This window comes from Rhinopithecus bieti, unplaced genomic scaffold (assembly GCF_001698545.2).
Source record: "Rhinopithecus bieti isolate Rb0 unplaced genomic scaffold, ASM169854v2 scaffold_23460, whole genome shotgun sequence".
NCBI classification, from domain to species: domain Eukaryota; kingdom Metazoa; phylum Chordata; class Mammalia; order Primates; family Cercopithecidae; genus Rhinopithecus; species Rhinopithecus bieti.
Window position 1 is genome coordinate 891,165 of NW_016811040.1, and position 19,002 is coordinate 910,166.

General features: G+C 39.0%; 1 protein-coding gene and 1 long non-coding RNA gene across 9 annotated transcripts in view; one reads left to right on the plus strand and one right to left on the minus strand.

The window, feature by feature from the left end:
* Positions 1-6,230, plus strand: part of LOC108543081 (uncharacterized) — an 18,101-nt gene extending 11,871 nt beyond the window's left edge. The window contains exon 3 of the long non-coding RNA XR_001889452.1: positions 5,776-6,230. This is a non-coding gene — a long non-coding RNA (uncharacterized LOC108543081). The remainder of the gene's footprint in view (positions 1-5,775) is intronic.
* The window catches only part of THRB (thyroid hormone receptor beta), a 377,294-nt gene that overhangs the window by 73,944 nt on the left and 284,348 nt on the right, over positions 1-19,002 (minus strand). For all 8 annotated transcript variants that reach the window (XM_017893417.1, XM_017893418.1, XM_017893420.1 and 5 more), the window contains one exon: positions 6,274-6,534. In XM_017893417.1, the coding sequence (XP_017748906.1) occupies positions 6,274-6,534 (261 nt within the window). The remainder of the gene's footprint in view (positions 1-6,273; positions 6,535-19,002) is intronic.

Genomic DNA, 19,002 nt, shown 5'->3' on the forward strand with positions numbered 1-19,002 from the left:
AGTGGGATGGCTGGGTCATATGGTACATCTAGTTCTAGATCCTTGAGGAATTGCCATACTGTTTTCCATAATGGTTGAACTAGTTTACAATCCCACCAACAGTGTAAAAGTGTTCCTATTTCTCCACATCCTCTCCAACGCCTGTTGTTTCCTGACTTGTTAATGATTGCCGTTCTAACTGGTGTGAGATGGTTATCTCATTGTGGTTTTGATTTGCATTTCTCTGATGGCGAGGGATTACACTATTCTTAATGCATGCTTACTTTCATTAAGCATTCCTAAAATCATTTCTTTTAAAAAAGTCTGTTTTTAATTTTTCTAGTGAATGCTTTGGATATACCACAATTTCTTGGAACATTCCCCAGTGGACAGACATTTATATTGCTTCCAGTTTATCAGTAACAAAAACAAAGATGCAAAGAACACTTTTGAACAGACTTGTGCCCTGTGTGAGTATTTCCCTGGGACAGAGTATGATGAGAGGTGTGGTTGGGTACATCTGCATCTTTTGGCATGACAGACACTGTTCAGTTGGCCTTGGAAAATGTGGGGTGGTCTATCCCCTGCTCCATGTTGCATCTCTGAAAACTGAAGTTAGATGAACCAGGGCCTTGGATTTCTGATATCTACCTCCCTTTGACATTGCTGTTTCCAGTTTTTTGTTTTTAATTCCCTCCCATCTCGCAGGTAGCTTTTTTCCCCTTGATCTTCTATTTCTGTCTGCCCCAGTATACTTATGGGGTACTCGTCCCTGCCTTTGAAGTATCAAATCACACAGCTATCTGACGTATGCCAAAAGTGGGGAGAGAGCCATTGTTCTCATGTTGATTGCTGAGGTTCCCAGAGTGCCCTTGAGGTATATGAATCACTGGCACTCTCAGTTGGGACTGCAGATCCTGATGTATGATGAGTGGGGCAGAGTGGAGAGCAGAGATGGATGGAGCAGATGATAGTACTGGCGGAAGGGCGCAAGTTTTTCAATCCTCCACCTTCTAAAATACTTATTCACCTGGAGATGTCCTTGTATTTTACTGAAGGACAAAGATAGCAATCATCTGCTGAAAATGTGAATGTCTAACGTGAAGGATTATAATGCACACAATGACTTGCATTTATGTCTCCAACTTTTGAGACCCTTTGTTATTTTGGTAAATGAGAATGGTATATCACTTGAAATTGTCATCACTGATTTGATTCATTTTTTTTCTTTATGAAGAGCACGAGTTAATAGTTTTCCCCTTTGCTGACATAAGATATTGTTTAAAAAATTACTTTAACTTGTCTAAATCTTGAGGACTGGTTTCATAAATTATGATACATCTATAAGCAAGAACAATCTATAGCCAATGAAAGTCAGGACTCAGAATATTTAATGACATGGGAAAATGTTCATGATATATTGTTAGGCATTAAAAACTGGTTAAAATGGTATGCCTAGTCTGATCCCAGGTTTATAAAAAATACACATGCACAGAGAAAAGACTGAAATATAATAACAATGTACAGTGCCTACCCTTGGGGGATAGAACTTCAACTGATTTTAAACCATTTGCAATTTAAAAAATTTGTAGACATTTTTTTTTTTCTACCATGAACATATAGGCTTTTATAATGGGAGGAAGTAACTTGTTCTTAAAATTATTTTAACTCATTCCCTCTTGCCTTCCTGGGTATTCCAGAATCAGTTTTAAAAATATTAAGCACAAAGACATTTCCGTGAGATCACTGATTGCTGCTCTCCTTTTTTCTGAGTCCACCAGGGAGGTGGGTGAGTCCCTGCCTTGTTTCTCCCCTTGGGTTTCATTGTTTTAGGAAGGTTCGTGATTGACATAAAAGTATAGAGGCCTGATTGCCTGGGTTCAGCAGAGCTGGTTAGGTCCAGCTCCAGGGATCCACGCATCTGTCTAGAGCCCATCCTGTGGGAGGTGGGACCCTGTGGTTCCCAGTGAGAAATACAGTAGGGCATGAGAGGATAGAGGGGAGAAGCCTTGTAAGAATTCAGGGGAGGATCAGGGCCCCAGTCAAACAGTGTGGGGTTCTCAGAAGGGCTCAAGTCCCAGGGTGATCTGTTATTAGGCAGTGACTAAGCAGACCTTCCAGTTGGCAATTGAGATAAGCCAAGCCCTAAGAAAGGCCCAACCAAGAATGGAGGGACTCAAGTGGCTCCCCACGTGCAGTCAAGGAAGGGGAAAAAAAATGCAGATTTCCTAAGTGCCCACCAGGTGGCAGACCCTTTCCTGTGCTACGAGTTTAAGAGTATTCTCAAGCACGTCATGATACCCAGGTATTAAGAACCTGCACTGGGTTGGCAAGAACATAGAAGGCTGGGCCCCTCTCTAGAGATTCAGTAATCTGGGTGGGGCCTGAGATTCTTATTTCTACAAAGCTCCAGGTTCTCCTAGTGCCACTGGTTGGTACTACCACACTTTCAGTAGCACTGGATATATCACCTCAGACTGGGAAGGGAGGAGGAGGACAAGGAGTAGGATGTGGTCCTTGTGGCTGAGCAATCAGTTCAAATTGTGATTAAAGTGCCAAGGAAGTGTGGCATGGAACGAGCGGGTATGGGTGGGTGGGGTGAGTTGCAGAAGGGAATGGGTCACTTGCTCCTGGTTAAAATAGCCTCTGATACTCCAGCAGATTCAACTTGTGGGCTCTGCAACGGAATGTAAGGGGCCCAGAGCTCTCATTCTAATTAAATGTGTTATCAATTAATTCACTTAGGATGCCTATAGCAGACAGAAGCATAGGTATATGCAGGTTAAAATAAAAGCAGTAAGGCCGGGCACAGTGGCTCAAGCCTGTAATCCCACCACTTTGGGAGGCCAAGGTGGGTGGATCAGTTGAGGTCAGGAGTTTGAGACCTGGCTGGCCAACATGGCGAAATCCTGTCTCTACTAAAAATACCAAAATTAGCTGGGCATGGTGGTGCATGCTTGTAATCTCAGCTACTCAAGAGGCTAAGGCAGGAGAATTGCTTGAACCTGGGAGGTAGAGGTTGCAGTGAGCCAAGATTGCGCCACTGCACTCCATCCTGGGCAACAGAGCAAGACTCCGTCTCAAAAAAAAAAAAAAAAAAAAAAAAAAAAAAAAAAAAAACCAGTATTCAGAACAAAATGACAAACAAAATCTTAGATAGCTACCAAAAACCCCTAAAGAAACAATATTTAAGAGTACTACAAACATAAATCAGTGATTCCCAAACTATTTGAAGTGAAAGCCTATTTTTAAAATCTGGTCCATTGTGGAGCAATACATGGTTCTACTGCACAAGACTTTTACATAGTTCAAGCCACACGTGACTGACCAGGCAAGTTTGACAACATCCAACTAACTGTCTATATCCTGTTCAATGAGACAAATTCACTGATCATGCATGTGGATGCCAGTGGCAACGTCAAACTGCTATAAAAGTTCCTAAAACTTACTCTCAGTTTCTGTTACTCTCAGTTTCTGTATTTGCATCAATAGAAATGGTAATAACCACTTCGCAGAAGGGTCCCAGTCCCCAAACCACGCTTAGAAGTGCACTGCTCTAGCCTGGCTAGATGACTGATCCGGCAGATGGGCTCACTGCATAGCTTAAAGGAGTCAATGTGTTCTTTGGATCCTGTTGTGCAGAATTAACTTTTGTATCCTCAGGACTATTTTGTTCGTATCATTTCTACATGGGGTCCTTGGAACAGGGTTAGTTGGATGTTCTTTTGGCCCTGCTGCCATTTTCTTATGCTTGGACATCAAGGACAATATCCTGTATACAGGCACTCAATAAACACCGATGAGTGAATGCATGGATTACTAGCCCAAGACTGAGATGTCAAGCATTCTTGTGGGATAGACAGCCATCTAGGAAATAAATGCCCAACATGGATGAACATCAAAATAGAACTCTCTTCATAGTAACTATATAGAGCTGACAAGCAGAGCAGATGGAGAACCAACTCTATAAGGAAAGACTGTATAATCTTGTTGCTGTCCTGGACTCACTGCTGCCTCACTCAATACATGTGCCCATTTCGAATGAATGATATTTAGTTTATAAGTTTCTTGGACCATGATAACATAGGTTTTCTGGTGGCATTTTCATGCTGAACCAAGGCATTGCCTCATGACTATGTCAAGGTGAACCCTGGTGGTTACTCTGGAAAACATGGTAGACTTATTTTAGTTGTTTTCCTGTTAATATTAGAATCTTGAGGAAGGACTTTCATAATTTAATTATATTTTCTTATTACATCTCTGACTTTCAGTGAAAAAGCGTTGAATGAATGCAAAATGAATTATCCACTCTAACCTCCCTGAAACCTCATGCCCCACCCCACATCCATCTGAAATTCTCCTCTTGCTTCATTCCTTACCAGGCTCACAGCGTAATTCAAGGTATTTCTATGACTTAATGATGCATAGCTAATAATAATGACCACAACAAGAATGACAGCTGCTATTCAGAGAGCACTATAAGTCAGGCACTTTGCTAAATGCTTAAATACATCATCTTATTTAATTGTATTAACAATCTTATAAGTTTGGTCAAGGACAGAAAGTAGAAAGGCTATGATTGTAGCTCAAATAGATCAGTCTCAAATATTTGGGGTCTTAACTACTCTACTAAGCATCTTGTATCCAAACAGAGACTGTTTCCTTTTGCTTTTAAGATGGCCAACAAACTGCAATGTGTGGTGTTGGAAACTAGATATGTAAGGCCAAGGTTTATTTTAAATGATAGAGACATAGATGGACTCTATGAATAAATAAGTGAATGAATATGGATATCAATTGTGAGTGAATTAAATTGGGTTTATGACATTATTAGATCACAAGGATGCTAGAGTTATCTGTTGGCATTTCACTGTAAACTGACATGGTTTTAGTGCCAGCCCATATAATTTGGAGATACAATCTGGTCACATATGCTAAGACTAAATCTCAATTGTATTGCAAACAAATGTATTTTGTGCATGCATACACGTGCACGCGTGCACGCACACACACACATCCTACATCCTGACTCCTTTGAAAAACTTTATTTTGCTTTTTTTCTAAATAGCCCTTTCAATTTCTCAGATCTCCTCGATTATATATCTGAGTCCAAATACAAACCTTTCCAAAGGGACATGTATAGTTTTGACTGCCCTCAAATCAGAGCTCATAACACTATTTCACTATTACTTTTGATTAACTCTATTTCCAACTGAAACACTCAATTTCCCAGGTAAACTGGTAGTTCCTAGGAGCTTTCAAAGTATTTTCAGAAAACCTAAAAGACCAGTTCTTTTGTATGAAGGATAAATATAATCATGTGTACATGTTCAAAGTAGAACAGCTGTGTAAGTCCTTCAGGGCTTGTAAATGGGAGTCTTTGTAAACTTTCATTATTATATGTTGGTATACGATTACGAGATTTTCAAAACACAATTTTAAACTTTGCCATGAGTCACAATCCATAAAGAAAACTAAATAGACCCTCCCTTAAAAAAAAAAAAAAAAAAAAAAGGCCCACTAAGCTGAAAAAGAATGGGAAATTAAATGAACTTAGGCATTTAAAGATACAAATTGATCTCTTGGACATTGAAAGACACAAATTGATTTAAGAAGCAAAGATTTTGGGGAGCCCTAAGACAATAAAGCGATCAAGACGAAGACATCTGTCAGGGCGGAGGCGACCTGAGGTAAAGAACAGTTAAATCTAATGCAATCAGGAACTTAGGCCAGTTTAATGTTTTTTTTTTGCCTTATGAGGTGACAACCTCCTAACACCATAATCTCTCCTTTCAGGATGATGACACAAGGATTTAATGAGTAGAAGACAACAACTTAAAACCTCTCATTTGAGCATGACTTGTCTAGGTTAAAGGTGGGCATTGAGATCCCATTAGCTACTGGCACAATTGTGAAAATAAATGTACATATGCACAGACACACTTTAAAGCAAGACGTCATAAAAATACAGCGATGCCTGTTTCTACTCAGACCCGAAAATGGAATTAAAGCCAAAACTTACCCCTCTACTAATTAGAGAAGTAAAAATGTCTTCACCCCAAGCGTCCCAGCACAACATGAATCCAAAACAAGCTGCTTTCTTTGGATTCCACTTATTTATTTACTTTTAAAAGAATATTTGAAGAAAATGACGCCCAGTAAAAGAACAGTTGGAGAAAACATGGGACACCATACATTGGAAGAGAAATGTAGACGGAGTACACAGTTACAACAGAGTTTTTTTTTTTTTTCTTGTTGAAACACATGATAATGGGCTAATAAAAATCTGGTTACCTTTACATTTCTTCTCCTCCGTTTGGAAGGTCTGGGCACTCGAAACACTCTGGTCGTTCACATCATCATGGTCCAGATGGAATATTGAGCTAGTCCAAGTGGCCTGGATGAGATGTGGCGACGACTGTTCATTTTTCAATGTGCTACGCCTCTCTGAATGGCTCTTCCTATGTAGACAGGCTTCAGACATTCCTACTAGCTTCCAGTCGTGTTCTCGGTCTGGACAGTGCTTCGGTTTGTCCCAGGCTGTAAGGCCATTTTCTAAAGGGTTGAAAAACACGAGATGACGAGCTGTTGGCATTGTCAAGATTTTGCTGAGATGCAGAGTTTTGGAAGGCAAGTTGTTTCTCAATTCTTTTGGGCTTACAGTATTCACATGCCACTTGACGGTAGTGATAAGATGCAGAATTTGTCAGCCTTGGGCATTTAGCCACTGCAGTTGGATTGCCTGTCGGAGTAATCAACACATTCCCCCTTATTTTAAATGCCTAGAAAGACATTAGTTCTTGCATGGCAAGGCTGTACTTTCGCCAGTCCCACTTCCACAGCAATGGCCCAGGAGCAAGTTTACACACCAATTTATGTTACTGCTTAGATGACCATTTGAGGTCTTGAGGGTCAGGGCTGGCCGTGAACACTTTTCAGATCCTTAGGACATAAAACACCCAGGATTCAGCCTTGTTTGACTTGGGTTTTATCACAAGCTGACCTGAGGGACACCCTGTTACTTAAGTGGGACGTGCTCACGTGGCCACACCGAGAGTGGCAACTCTGTTTTTACCACCTTCTACCTCTGATGGCCTACAAAAGAAAAAAAAAAAAAAAAAAAAAGGGGATCTTACAAATAGAAGTTTTGTAAAGGGCTTCAATATAGTCCCAAGTTGGCAATAAGAACCGATGAAGGAAAGCAGATAGTGCTTTAGCTGTGGGACAAATTAAGAGCCCTAATGATAGAATGATGAACTTAAAATCTTTGGTTGGAGTGCAGCTGGTTAATTATTTATGTATATTATATATTTTTTTCTATTCAATTTATAGGGACTTGAGGGTCTGGCCTATAGGAAATGGGAAAAAATGTAATGATATGATGAAAAATTTCTGACACTAACCTTCCCTGGTGACAAATTTTACTTCCTTAAATATCTTTACTGTACATGGATATAGAGAGCAAAAATGAGCAAGCTAATATATATATATATACACACACACACACACACACACATATTTGTATGCATGTTGTACACATTAAAAAAACATAATCCATCTGGTCATCCATATTTTCAGAAATTCTTAAGTTACTGTTTGTCAAAATTAGAAAAAATACAATATAAATATGTGAGTCCTGCTTTTCAGAGTTTCTATGGTCTCTTTAAAGTGATCATAATTCACAAATTTATATGTGAATTTTTTTAACACTGAAATTACCAGAAGACCATGGATACCCATATCTCTGGGGCTTACAGAGACATGTCTATCCTGACCTGTGCATAGCACAGTGAATTTTAAGCTGACTTTCAAATATTTAAAGTGAATTTTAAATTATTTAACATGAGGGTTAAAAATGCTTTAGGTTTTCATAAGCACCCTCTCGAAAGCTACCAGATGTCTTCAGCTAATGTTGGTTAGGATGGTTTCTCTAAAAGTGTAAATTACTCAGTCACTTTGGAAAGTTGCATTTACCCTTCTGGGTTTTCATGTTACTATGAGAAAATTCCAATGCCCATGCACACTGTATTTCTACTCCAGGAGAAAACCATAAACAATAGTAACAAAGTAATAATCAACACACGATTCCTTTGTCATAGTAAATGGAAATGCTGTGGCTTGAAATAGCTTAATTCGGCCAATAAGCAGTAAGTCTCCTTTTAAAAATTGTATACTGTGCTAATTTTTGGGTGTAACATTTGATCTTATTCAGAGAAGAGCTCTGAAAATTCATTCTATGCAAAGGGCTGTGCTAAGCATTATATTGGGTACATTATATAAACATAGATTCTTCCTTTTCAGAGTTTACATGGCATTATTCATTGCATGGTAAATCAAAAAGGTGTGGACTTCTACCACTTTCAACTGTGCTAGTTACTGGTGCAATTACAGGCACTTATTCTCACTATCCATTAAAAGGCAACAACAGATTGAGATCTTGAAAGATTGTATTGCATTTCAAGCTAAACATATCCATGTGTAACTCATTCAACTACCATTATACATAAGGGCTTGAGGTTTTCATGAGCTAAATATAAAGTTACTGAGGGCAGGGGTTAATTCTGGGCCTAACGAGATTGATATTATTTCCACAGACATGAAAAGTCTTCTCACCATGCATGTTTTTATGGTGTCTGCTTGATTTTCAATGACTCTAAATCCTCAGCAAATTGCATCTCGCAAAACTTAATTTAAATAATGTTAAAGTTCTCAAACTATTTTGAAAAGGCTTTAAGATTTAATCTTTCCACAGAAATTCCTAAAATTTGGTATTAATTCCCTTGACCCCACAGAAATTAAGAAATACAGCCAAACTGGGTAGTCATTACTCCCTAGGGAAACAAGGCTTGGCTGAGAGATGCTGAAAGGGGCTCCGCTCCAAGAGGACATTTTCCCTTAAAGCACAGCCTATTAAAGCTTGCTTAGCATGTCCCTTGGGTCAGCAAGAAGGGGGTTTCTTCTAAGCAAGGAAGGCTACACTTGGGGTGAGGCAAGGGATAGGATTGCTTTCCATTTTCCAAAGAAAAGCAGCCGAGATGGTTTGGGAAAAGGGCTTCATTCATGGGAGGCATTTACAAGCTCATAATTACTGTCTTTAATTACATTCGCAATAATGATATTCAGTTGCTTAATTGGCAGGTTTATTGGTTGGGGCACTGCTGGGAAACCTGGAGACTGAGAAGTCCCGATTGGGGCATGAGAAAGCTCAAAAGGAATTTATTTAAGGAGGATTCTTGATTTTATCCTTGCAAGAACAGGGGGGCAACATGTAATTCCTATTCCATTCCCAAGGAGGGATGAGACACCCATGACACTGAGGTCCTGAAATTCTACCTACTGGATATACTGTTGTTGGTGAGACCTACAAGTTACCTCCACATACTTGCGGTTGGCAATGATGGTCTTTAGTAATTTCCTATGTCTAATGCCCATGTCCTTTTGTTCCTTCAAAACTCACACAAATGGGATATTTCTTTTTAGGGAGATTAACATCCCCAAAGGTTAAGTCAGTGATTCTCAAACTTTGATGTGTATCAGAATCACCTGAGGTGCTACTAAACAACACTGAAGACCAGACTTTTTGAAGTTGGATAGGGTGTGGCATGCATAGAGCTATCAAGTTCTCCAGGTGATTGCAATACCCAACAGAGTTTGAGATCCACAGGGTTAAGATAAATTTAAGGTAAGAAAATAAATTAGTGACAGGTTTTGAGTAAGTCTGTGGTTTCCTCAGACTCCAATGTTTTACACAACCTCAGAGTAAATTTTCGTTATCATTCAAAAATTCATCCATTGTTTTGAGGTCTACTGAGTGAAGCCTTAAAAGTCAGGTGTTAATTAGATATTATCTCGTAGATTGCAGGTATGGATGTAAATAAGTATTTACTCAAAAAGCCTGTTGTCACTATGGAAAACAGTGTGGAGATTCCTTAATTAACTAAAAGTAGGTCTACCGTTTGATCCACCAATCCCACTAGTAGGTATCTACCCAGAGAAAAAGAAGTCATTATATGAAAAAGACATTTGCACACACATGTTTATAACAGCACAAATTGCAATTGCAAAAATACGGAGCCCAAAAAATGCCCATCAATCAACTCATGGATAAAGAGAATGTGATACATACACACACACACACACACACACACACACACACACACACACACATATATATATGGAATACTACTCAGACATAAAAAAGAATGAAATAATGACATTCATAGCAACCTGGATGGAAGTGGAGACTATTATTCTAAGTGAAGTAACTCAGGAATGGAAAACCAAACATCATATGTGTTCACTCACATGTGGGTGCTAAGCTATGAGGATGCAAAGGCATAAGAATGATACATTGGACTTTGGGGACTTCAGAAAGGGTCAGGGTGGTGAGAGATAAAAGACTACACATTGGGTACAGTGTACACTGCTTGGGCGATGGGTGCACCAAAATCTCAGAAATCACCACTGAAGAACTTATTTGTGAAACCAAACACCACATGTTCCCAAAAAACCTACTGAAATAAATAAAAAATTAAAAATAAAAGCCTGTTGTTCTGAGCATTATCTGGGACACAATGCACACAGTAGTAGAAGTAATTTTTTTTAAAAAAGGGAGCATTCTAGAAATGATCATATCTTGTTATTCACATAAATCATGAACCGTTTACTCTTCAATGAATCCTAGTTAACATATGGCTTTCAATACTTCCCATTCTAGACATCAACACAATTAACCAATGTAATTAGTTATGATGAATTAAAAATAAGTAGAACAAAAGAAAATAATAACTAGGTAGGGACGTGTGAACTCCTTTGGTTTGTGTGTCTCAAGGGAGTTTAGACTTGAATGATTAGGTTTGCATTCGATGACCATCATTCTGATGGCTTTGATTGACACAACAGTGATCCAAAGGGTTCTTTTGCAAAAGAGAAACAAACATAAATTTCATTAACATAACTACTTACATCCTATCTCTGGAAATTTCATTAAAGATGATAGAAAATAAATCTGTCCATCAAAAAAGAAGAATTAGATTAAAATATTCAAGTATTTCAGGACACAAGAGCGAGCTGATACCTTAGAAAAGAGCTAAAGCAAAGGAAATAGGATTATGACAAAGTGGTCAGAAAGGGTAAGCTGCGTAGGCTGGGATTTCATGGCACTCATTGCAAGAGTTTAGCTTGCATTAAAAGGCCATTAATATTAGGTACTGAGACTGACTGCAAACCATATTCTGCATTAGGGGTGTGTGTATAAAACGTGCTTTGTAAACCCAGAGAGTGTGTAGAATTATCATTGTGTAGCATCAGACTATTAGGTAGGAAGCCTCTAATTTCCATTTTAATTTTTTTACTTCCACCCATAAGGTTTAGCCTTGCTCAATACTCAGACTATATACACCTCAACTGATGTTTTTTAGAATCATGCAGGACAGGAGAGTAATGTTTGGTTGAGCATTTACTATGATCCAGGAACTGAGCTAGACACTTTATCTTCACAAACATCCAGGGAACATATACTGCTTGATTGACAAGGAACCTAAAATTAAGTGAAGCACTTCACCTGCTCTTCTTTGCCTTTTGTGCTATTAACCGATGTGTTCTCCTTATTGCCCTTAGTTTGATGCGTAGTAAATGACCTATTAATAGCTATTGTTTTATGTGTGCTTCGAAAGTTCTTTAGAAATTATACTTACTACCTCATTTAATTTTCCCATTACTCATTTATATTCATAACAAGTCTCCTTGCTTTTGCTCTCAGCCACTTACAATCCATTTTCCACAGAGCAGCCAGAGTGAGCATTTACAAGTATAAATAAGAGTGTATTTCTCTGGTGCTTGAAATAATCTGATGACTTCCCATCAATATTAGAATAAAATCTTCAGGCCTTACAGTGGCCTCAAGGCCCTACTGAGCCTCCCTCTGGCTGAGCTCCTCACCCATGGCTCTGCCCCCTTCTCTCTATCCTCCAGCCACAAGGGCTGCCTCTAATATGGGAAGCCCATTCCCACCGCATCATCTTGCAGAAGCTCTTTCCTATGCCTGGAGTGCCTCTGTCCAAATTCTTATATCACCCGCTCCCTGTCATTGAGGTTTGAGAGAGACCTTTCCTGACCAGCTCCCCAACCATTTTCTATCATCTTACTTTAGGTTCTTCATCATACTTGTCACCAACGGGAAGTGTTTTGTCTGTCCTCACTGGAAATGTAAGCACAACAGAAATAGGGATGAGCACTGTTGTGGTCATTACTGTGTCTATAGCACTTGCAAAAGAGCCTTATGAATAATAGGTGTTTGGCAGATTTGTATGGGAGTGGGGAATATGGATAGAATTATCATCCCTATTTTACATGTGTGGAGTTTAGAAAGTGATGTGGATGTACATGATGGACCTGGACTCAAACCCAGGTCTTCTGACTCTAAAACCTGACCTGACCTTCTATAGTTCAGTTAAAGTTGCTTCTGGTTGCCAAGGACTGTAAACTTTGACCTAGTCCAGAAGCCATTTGAAGGAATGGCTCATCCCTTGTATTTCTTGGTAGCCTCATGAGAGGTGGTCATTAGGCCAAAAAATAATAATAATAATAATAAATAAGTTGTTTCTGGAACTTTAGAGATGTGGGTTTTCTGTAAAATGGGAATATACTATTGTTTTGATGACCAAATAGGTTTATATATTAAAAGTTCTTGGAACAGTGTCCTGCACATTGTAAGCATGCACTAAGTGTAAGTTCTTCACTTATGTATCCACATGACTTTTTCTTCCCTTGCCTTACTCTCCAAACTCTTCTCCTCTAAACATGATTTTTAAAGAGCACCCCCCTCAAAAAAGAGTTTGATAAATGACTCCATACCACTATATTAATGGCTAAGAACCTGGGATGAGTCACCTCATAGCAGAAGTTGTGTTTTAAAGAGGATGTCTGGAAAGCACTGGGCCACGGCCCAAGGAATGTATCTCTAAAATTGGATTCCTAGATTCTGTGCAAGGCAAATGGGAGAGGAATTTTGGTGAAGTGAGCATTTCCTGTTAGGTTTGCCTGACCATCATTATATCTGGCTTGATTAGCTTGGTAGCTCAAATAACATAATAATGAAGACACAAATTTGATCCTTACTCAACCTTCAAGGTCTAGTTCATCATTTAAGCTTTCTTGAAGCAATCCATCCACCCTCCAAACTTCCATCCCACTTTCCATGTATCTCCCTCCTCCACATGCTACCTTTTACCTTGTGATATATCCATTTACATACATGTATATAATTTTCTTAACACTCTTGGTGGCCAGCACAATATCCGAAGTAATATTTATTGTCCTCTCATAACTTTGCAAAGAGAAAACTGTTTCCTAGGCACATAATCCAGTAACTTTGCAAAGACAAAACGATTTCCCATGCACATAATTAATGCCCACTTTCTTATCCAAAAGCCACTGGTCTGCTAGGAGGACTCATCATTATAAGCAGTTCAATATGGACAACCAATAGGATTGTTCTCCCAGAACTGCTGGTGAAAATGAAACCTATTTTGCTTTTCAGAGGCAGGAAAAGATAGTGGGTAAGAATATGGGCTCTGCTTGCCAAGGTTCAAATTCTGACTATGCCATATATTAGCTGTGGTTTGGGGCAAATTGCTCTACCTCTTTGAATCTCTCTCCTGAATTATCCATATTTGTCTATGTCTCTTCTATAAGGCAAGAACTTACCATGTCCTCCTTGTATCATGTGAATGGTACATGCACCCTTTTCCCTCTTATTGGACTCTAATCAATGTGTCCATCTCTTAATCTCCGCAGCTCTAAGCACAATGCTATAACATGATGGGACCTCAAGAAATGTTATTTGGAAATAATTGAACATAATAAGAACAGATCAAAATACCCCTGAAACTGAACAGAGCACATACAGTTTTTTATTTGTTTAGGAATTTCTATTTACTGAGGTAGAGTCAGTCATAACTGGTTAGTATCAAAGTTCTGCAGCAAAAGGCAGCTCAGCCATCAACAGATACTGTAGCATAGCCTTAGACAAGCTCTGCGAACAGGGAAGACAGAAAGGGCAGCTAGATGGCTTTATTCTTCCTCGTCCTCAGGCTGTGTAAACCAACCGTGTTTTTACTTTGGCATTTGTATCGGATACCGGAGCTGGTATCTCAAGGCCATCTTTCCAAGACCTCTGAAACACTGACTTAATCTGTTAGTCCACTAACATCTGGAATGGGGTGAGCTGGTCACCAGAGGGCAGGCTCCTGGCTTGTGTTTCCCAGTGCCTCTGAATCTACCCAGGTGGCTTTGCCCGGCCTGGGAACCTTTAACAGTAGCCTGAAGCTGCAGAGCCTGCTTGCTTCCATTTATGTAGGTGTCTGCAGGAACTCTGCCCCAGTTGATGCCATGAGACTTGTAAATTTGGAATATTTGGACAAGGGAGGAGAGACGTCTCCAAAATAGTGAAAAGTTAAATTGCTGGCTGTTTCTAAAGGAAATTTGCTGTTACTACATTCAAGAATTGCTATGGAAGGGTTATAGGTTACAGGACCTCACAGCATTGGTGTCAAGCCCTCACAGTGTTGTTGTGAAGAATACATGAGCCAACACATGGACAAAGTCTAGCCTTGTGCAGAAATACAGTAAGTGTTCAAAGTGTTTCCCCCTGATCCCCCCGCCTTTTTTTACTGCTAGTAATTACAGAGACCAAATCCACAATTCTCAACTGGTGGGAAGGAGCCTGTAGGATCTATTCTCATGCTTCCCCTTTCTCTCAATTTACACGAACATTCTGGACTCTCCCAGCTCAGTTTCAGTCCTATCCACACAGCTTTCCCTTACTATTCCAGTCTGTGGTGAGTTCTTTTTCCTTTAAAATACATTTCTTATTTATTCTAAGCTCATGCAATCATGATCATTTCTGAGCTCTTGTTGGTGTATGTTAGTGTTCCCCAAATGAAGACTTAGATAGCTCTTGAGAGTGTGAACAGAACCTATTTTGGTATTCTCAACAATTTAAGTCTGCAAAATGGAGTGAAATATTCTGGTCATTGTTAGATTCATGGAGGCATGGGCCATAGCTGGGGAGGGTGTGTCTTCCTGGCGACTGGCTCCTAAGGGAATTGAGGATAGAGAGGATGAGAAAGGGAGGGAACCATATTCGTTATTGTGTACAAGATAGCTGAAGGGCATAATCATAATACTGTTAGTGATAGCTCAAATTTATGGAGTATTTATTTAAGGCTACATAGATTGGGCTCTACAAATTAAAATTACTATCAATTGAACACCTACTACATGCCAGATAGCATCCAAAGTACTTTTCATACATGATTTTATCTAACTCAGATCACGTGTTTTGATATCCCTAATCAGGGTGTACTCATCTCAAGAAGAACTCTGCTGCTTCACTCCTGAGACTTTATCAATAAGGTCTGCTGAGGCCCATGTTCAACCTTTGTCCAGTTACATAAACTATGCCTTCAGAATATCTTCTTTTAGGCAAAGTCTTTCAAAATTAGCCTCTTTGTTCAACTAGGCTGCCTTTCATTGCTAAATGGTTTTGTCTTTCTTCTACTGAGCACCTGCCTATTAATTTTCTATCTTGTTGAGACTGGACTTTTCTGTCCCCGTATGCAGGTGAATTTAAGTTTGCTATCACAGAGGCCTTCTCTTATTTCATTGGCAGGGATTATCAGTCCATTAAGTGGGTGAGATTTGGGAGCTGCTAGGAGATAAACAAACCTTTTCCTTATCTGGCTGCTCCCACTTCTCTGGTTTTCCTGTATATTCCATTAGGCAATCACTATCCTAATGAAAAACAATCATCATGACTGTAGAAACCTCAAATAATTACTCTGAAACTAGAAACTACAGTGATTGATAATCTTTTGATAAGTGAAAACCATTAAAACAATTTTAAAGTTTGTGTTTATAACATTTATAGGGGATGCTTATTAATCTGAAGTGTAAACTGAAACAAAACTAAAAAGCAAAACAAAATAACATGTGTTCAAAGACCACGCTGTAAATTCCATTTGGCTGCATGAAAGCATGGTAGTGACCAGGTTCATAGGCAACATCTTAAAATTATTTAACCGCATCGGAACAAGCTGACTGCTGAACACTGACCAGAGGCCCCGAGCATTGGGAAAATACTTTCCGGAGGACACAATGGAATCCTCCCCCAGGAATGGTCATTTGATTTTCCATAATTCATACCGGATTTAATCAGAGAGTCCTTAGGTTGGATGACTCAAACTTTGAGGTAATTACTCTAAAGGCCACAGAGATTCCATTTAGGATATTAGAAAAGCTACAGTGGTTGCAGAAACATTCATATTAACGAGCCACAAATGCACATAAAAGGGAACAGATGTTTACTGCTAGGATTAGATTTCTCCTGTGCAAAAGTTCAGAGCATAATGTTTATTCTTGATGCCAGTCTGAACCCACATTTTTCAAAAAAACCCAAGATATCTTTATGAGACTCGCCCCATTTTATGTTCCCAAACATGAAATAACCCTTTTCAAGGTAGAAAATACAAGTGAATCTTTTCTGACTTTGGAAACTAGGACTAGGGTATGATTTGTGGACAAAAATCAAAACTTGAGATTTATAATTTCTCAAATAAAAGACAAAATATGACTTGGGTAATTAGATCAATGTTATACATCACCCTGTAAAAGTCTCAGTACTTGGCAGCAAAACACCCATATTCTTCCAACAGATTACACTCAGGGATTAACAAAATCCACACAAATATATGCTAGTGTTAGCAGAGTAACATATAGGTCCTCCTCTGGGTTTTCATAGAATCGCACTATAATTTCCCACTTTTTTTGGTACCCAGGTAAGACTAATTTTCAATTTTTATGTGTAAAAAAATAAATAGGATCAAGATCATGACAGATAGTCATTTAGGGAAGAGACATTTCAATCTGGAAAAGTTTGGTTTTTTTCTTTGGTTCAGGAATAGAAGCACTGCCACAGCATGCACAGCTATCTTGTTCTTGGTTATAATAGCAGGTGAGGTTTTTACACAGGTGAGAACTGCTTGAGAGCAGATGCTTTTGGGATATTTTCAGGTCCTCAGAATACTTTTAAATACACCAAAAACATATTTTATGAAATGGGCCTTAGTGGTATGACGTAAGTACATGCAGGGTATGTAATGCTACCCTAGGAGGGTCTATTTTAGCACCTGTACCTCACTGATACAGTCCCAACAGCAGAGAGGGGAGAATTAAATTGTCTTCTACCTGCCTGTCTTGTGGAAGATAATTTAGAACTGCAGATGGGTCAAATTGCTTGGTGTAATCTATTCTATGATTTTTTTTTTTTTTTTTACAGTTTAGGAAAATGAAGAGAAGCAGGTAGGGTTTTGACTGTCTTTTCCATACCTTCCTGTTATTTTCTCCTTAAACACTTCAATTTCTTAAATTAGAGTTGGTGAGGCTGGGGCTGGAGAGGGGCTCTGGCAGTGAGTTCCTGCAGGCCTGCCTGTCTCCAACCTGGTTGATCCCTACTTTGGCCAGGTGTGCCCCCTGCCTCCTCCATGCTCAAATGGCTTGTGAATATCTACAGCCCTGTTACTCAAAGTGCAGTCCAAGGACCTGCAGCATCAGCATCTCCTGGGAGTTTGTTAGCAATGTGGGATTTCTGCCTCCAGAACTGGTGAATCACAATCTGCATGTTAACAAGATTCCCATGTGACTCACATGCACATTAATGTTTGAGATATTCTGTTCCAGGGGCACAGTCTCCATATGAAGTAGACAGAATTTGTTAAACATGTGGTTACCCTAGTGAAATGTTGGTGGGATTTAACTTATACCATATAGTGATAAGAGCCATGATTTTCCTATTCAGAAATCAGAGGGGAAAGTAGTAGTTGATGAATTGTAGGTTAGGGAAATTATATGTGTAGAAATTAAAAGACAGTGCATTTGATGTCTTTATTTCCTAAGTGGTTAGTTTGGTAAATTTGGTTCATAAAATGGAAAAATCCAAACACCAAGATTTCAGATTATACTTTCATTTTTTTTGTCAGTTTATCCTCTAAAGACAGCCAATAAAATAATAAAAGCAATAGCTAACATTTTATGTATGCTTATCATATGTTACACACTCATTTTGATCACTTCTCATTTAATTTTCATGATAACTCTATGAAGTAGAATGTTATTCTCATTTTTTGCAGAGGAAACTGGAGCACAGAGAGGTTAAACAACTTGCTCAAGATCACACAGTGGATAAATGACAAAATCAGAATCCAGGCCCAAGTAGGATTAGCTGAGCATGCGACACCCTTTATGGGAAGTCAACACTGGATGGCTTAGATGATCATCTTAGGCAAACAAAAACAAAAAAACAAACTAGATTCCATGGGCTGAAATACGGCTCAGAGAGGTCGCATTCTTGCTCAAAGTGACTGAGATGGAGGCAGAGCTGGGATGGGTCTTGTGATTCTTTGTCCCATAATCTTTTAATTGAAAACATACATTTTTGGTATACAACAAAAATTTATTGTTCAATCTCAATGCTGTTTCAAATTCTGATATTTGCACCCTATACCTCAAACACTAAGAGCTGTTTTTCTAATTAAGACTCCTTTTTTAATCTAGTAAATTAACCAAACAAGAGACAGCTGTGCAAGGAAGCATTCTGTTTCCCATTGGTTGCTGAAGATGGTTTTTAAAAAGGTTAGTATTTATGATGGGCTCTGCTTCCAAATGGCCAAACTTAAAAGAAGGCAAAACAAAGCAACTGAGGTCATAAAGAATCAAATTGTTGCCAAATCATTTAGAACTGACAAAAGGATAATTTTGAGTTTATGACATTGAGTGTCAATGCTTATAGAGGGCCCACTATGTGCCATTTCATTTACTGTTTCATTTACTCACTACAACAACATTGTGAAGGAGACACTGTGATTAGCCCCATTTTACAGATGAGAAAACTTTGGCTGAGAGAGTGACAGATGTTACCCAAAGTTACAGATAGTAAATAGATAGCTACTTTCATAACACCTTTGC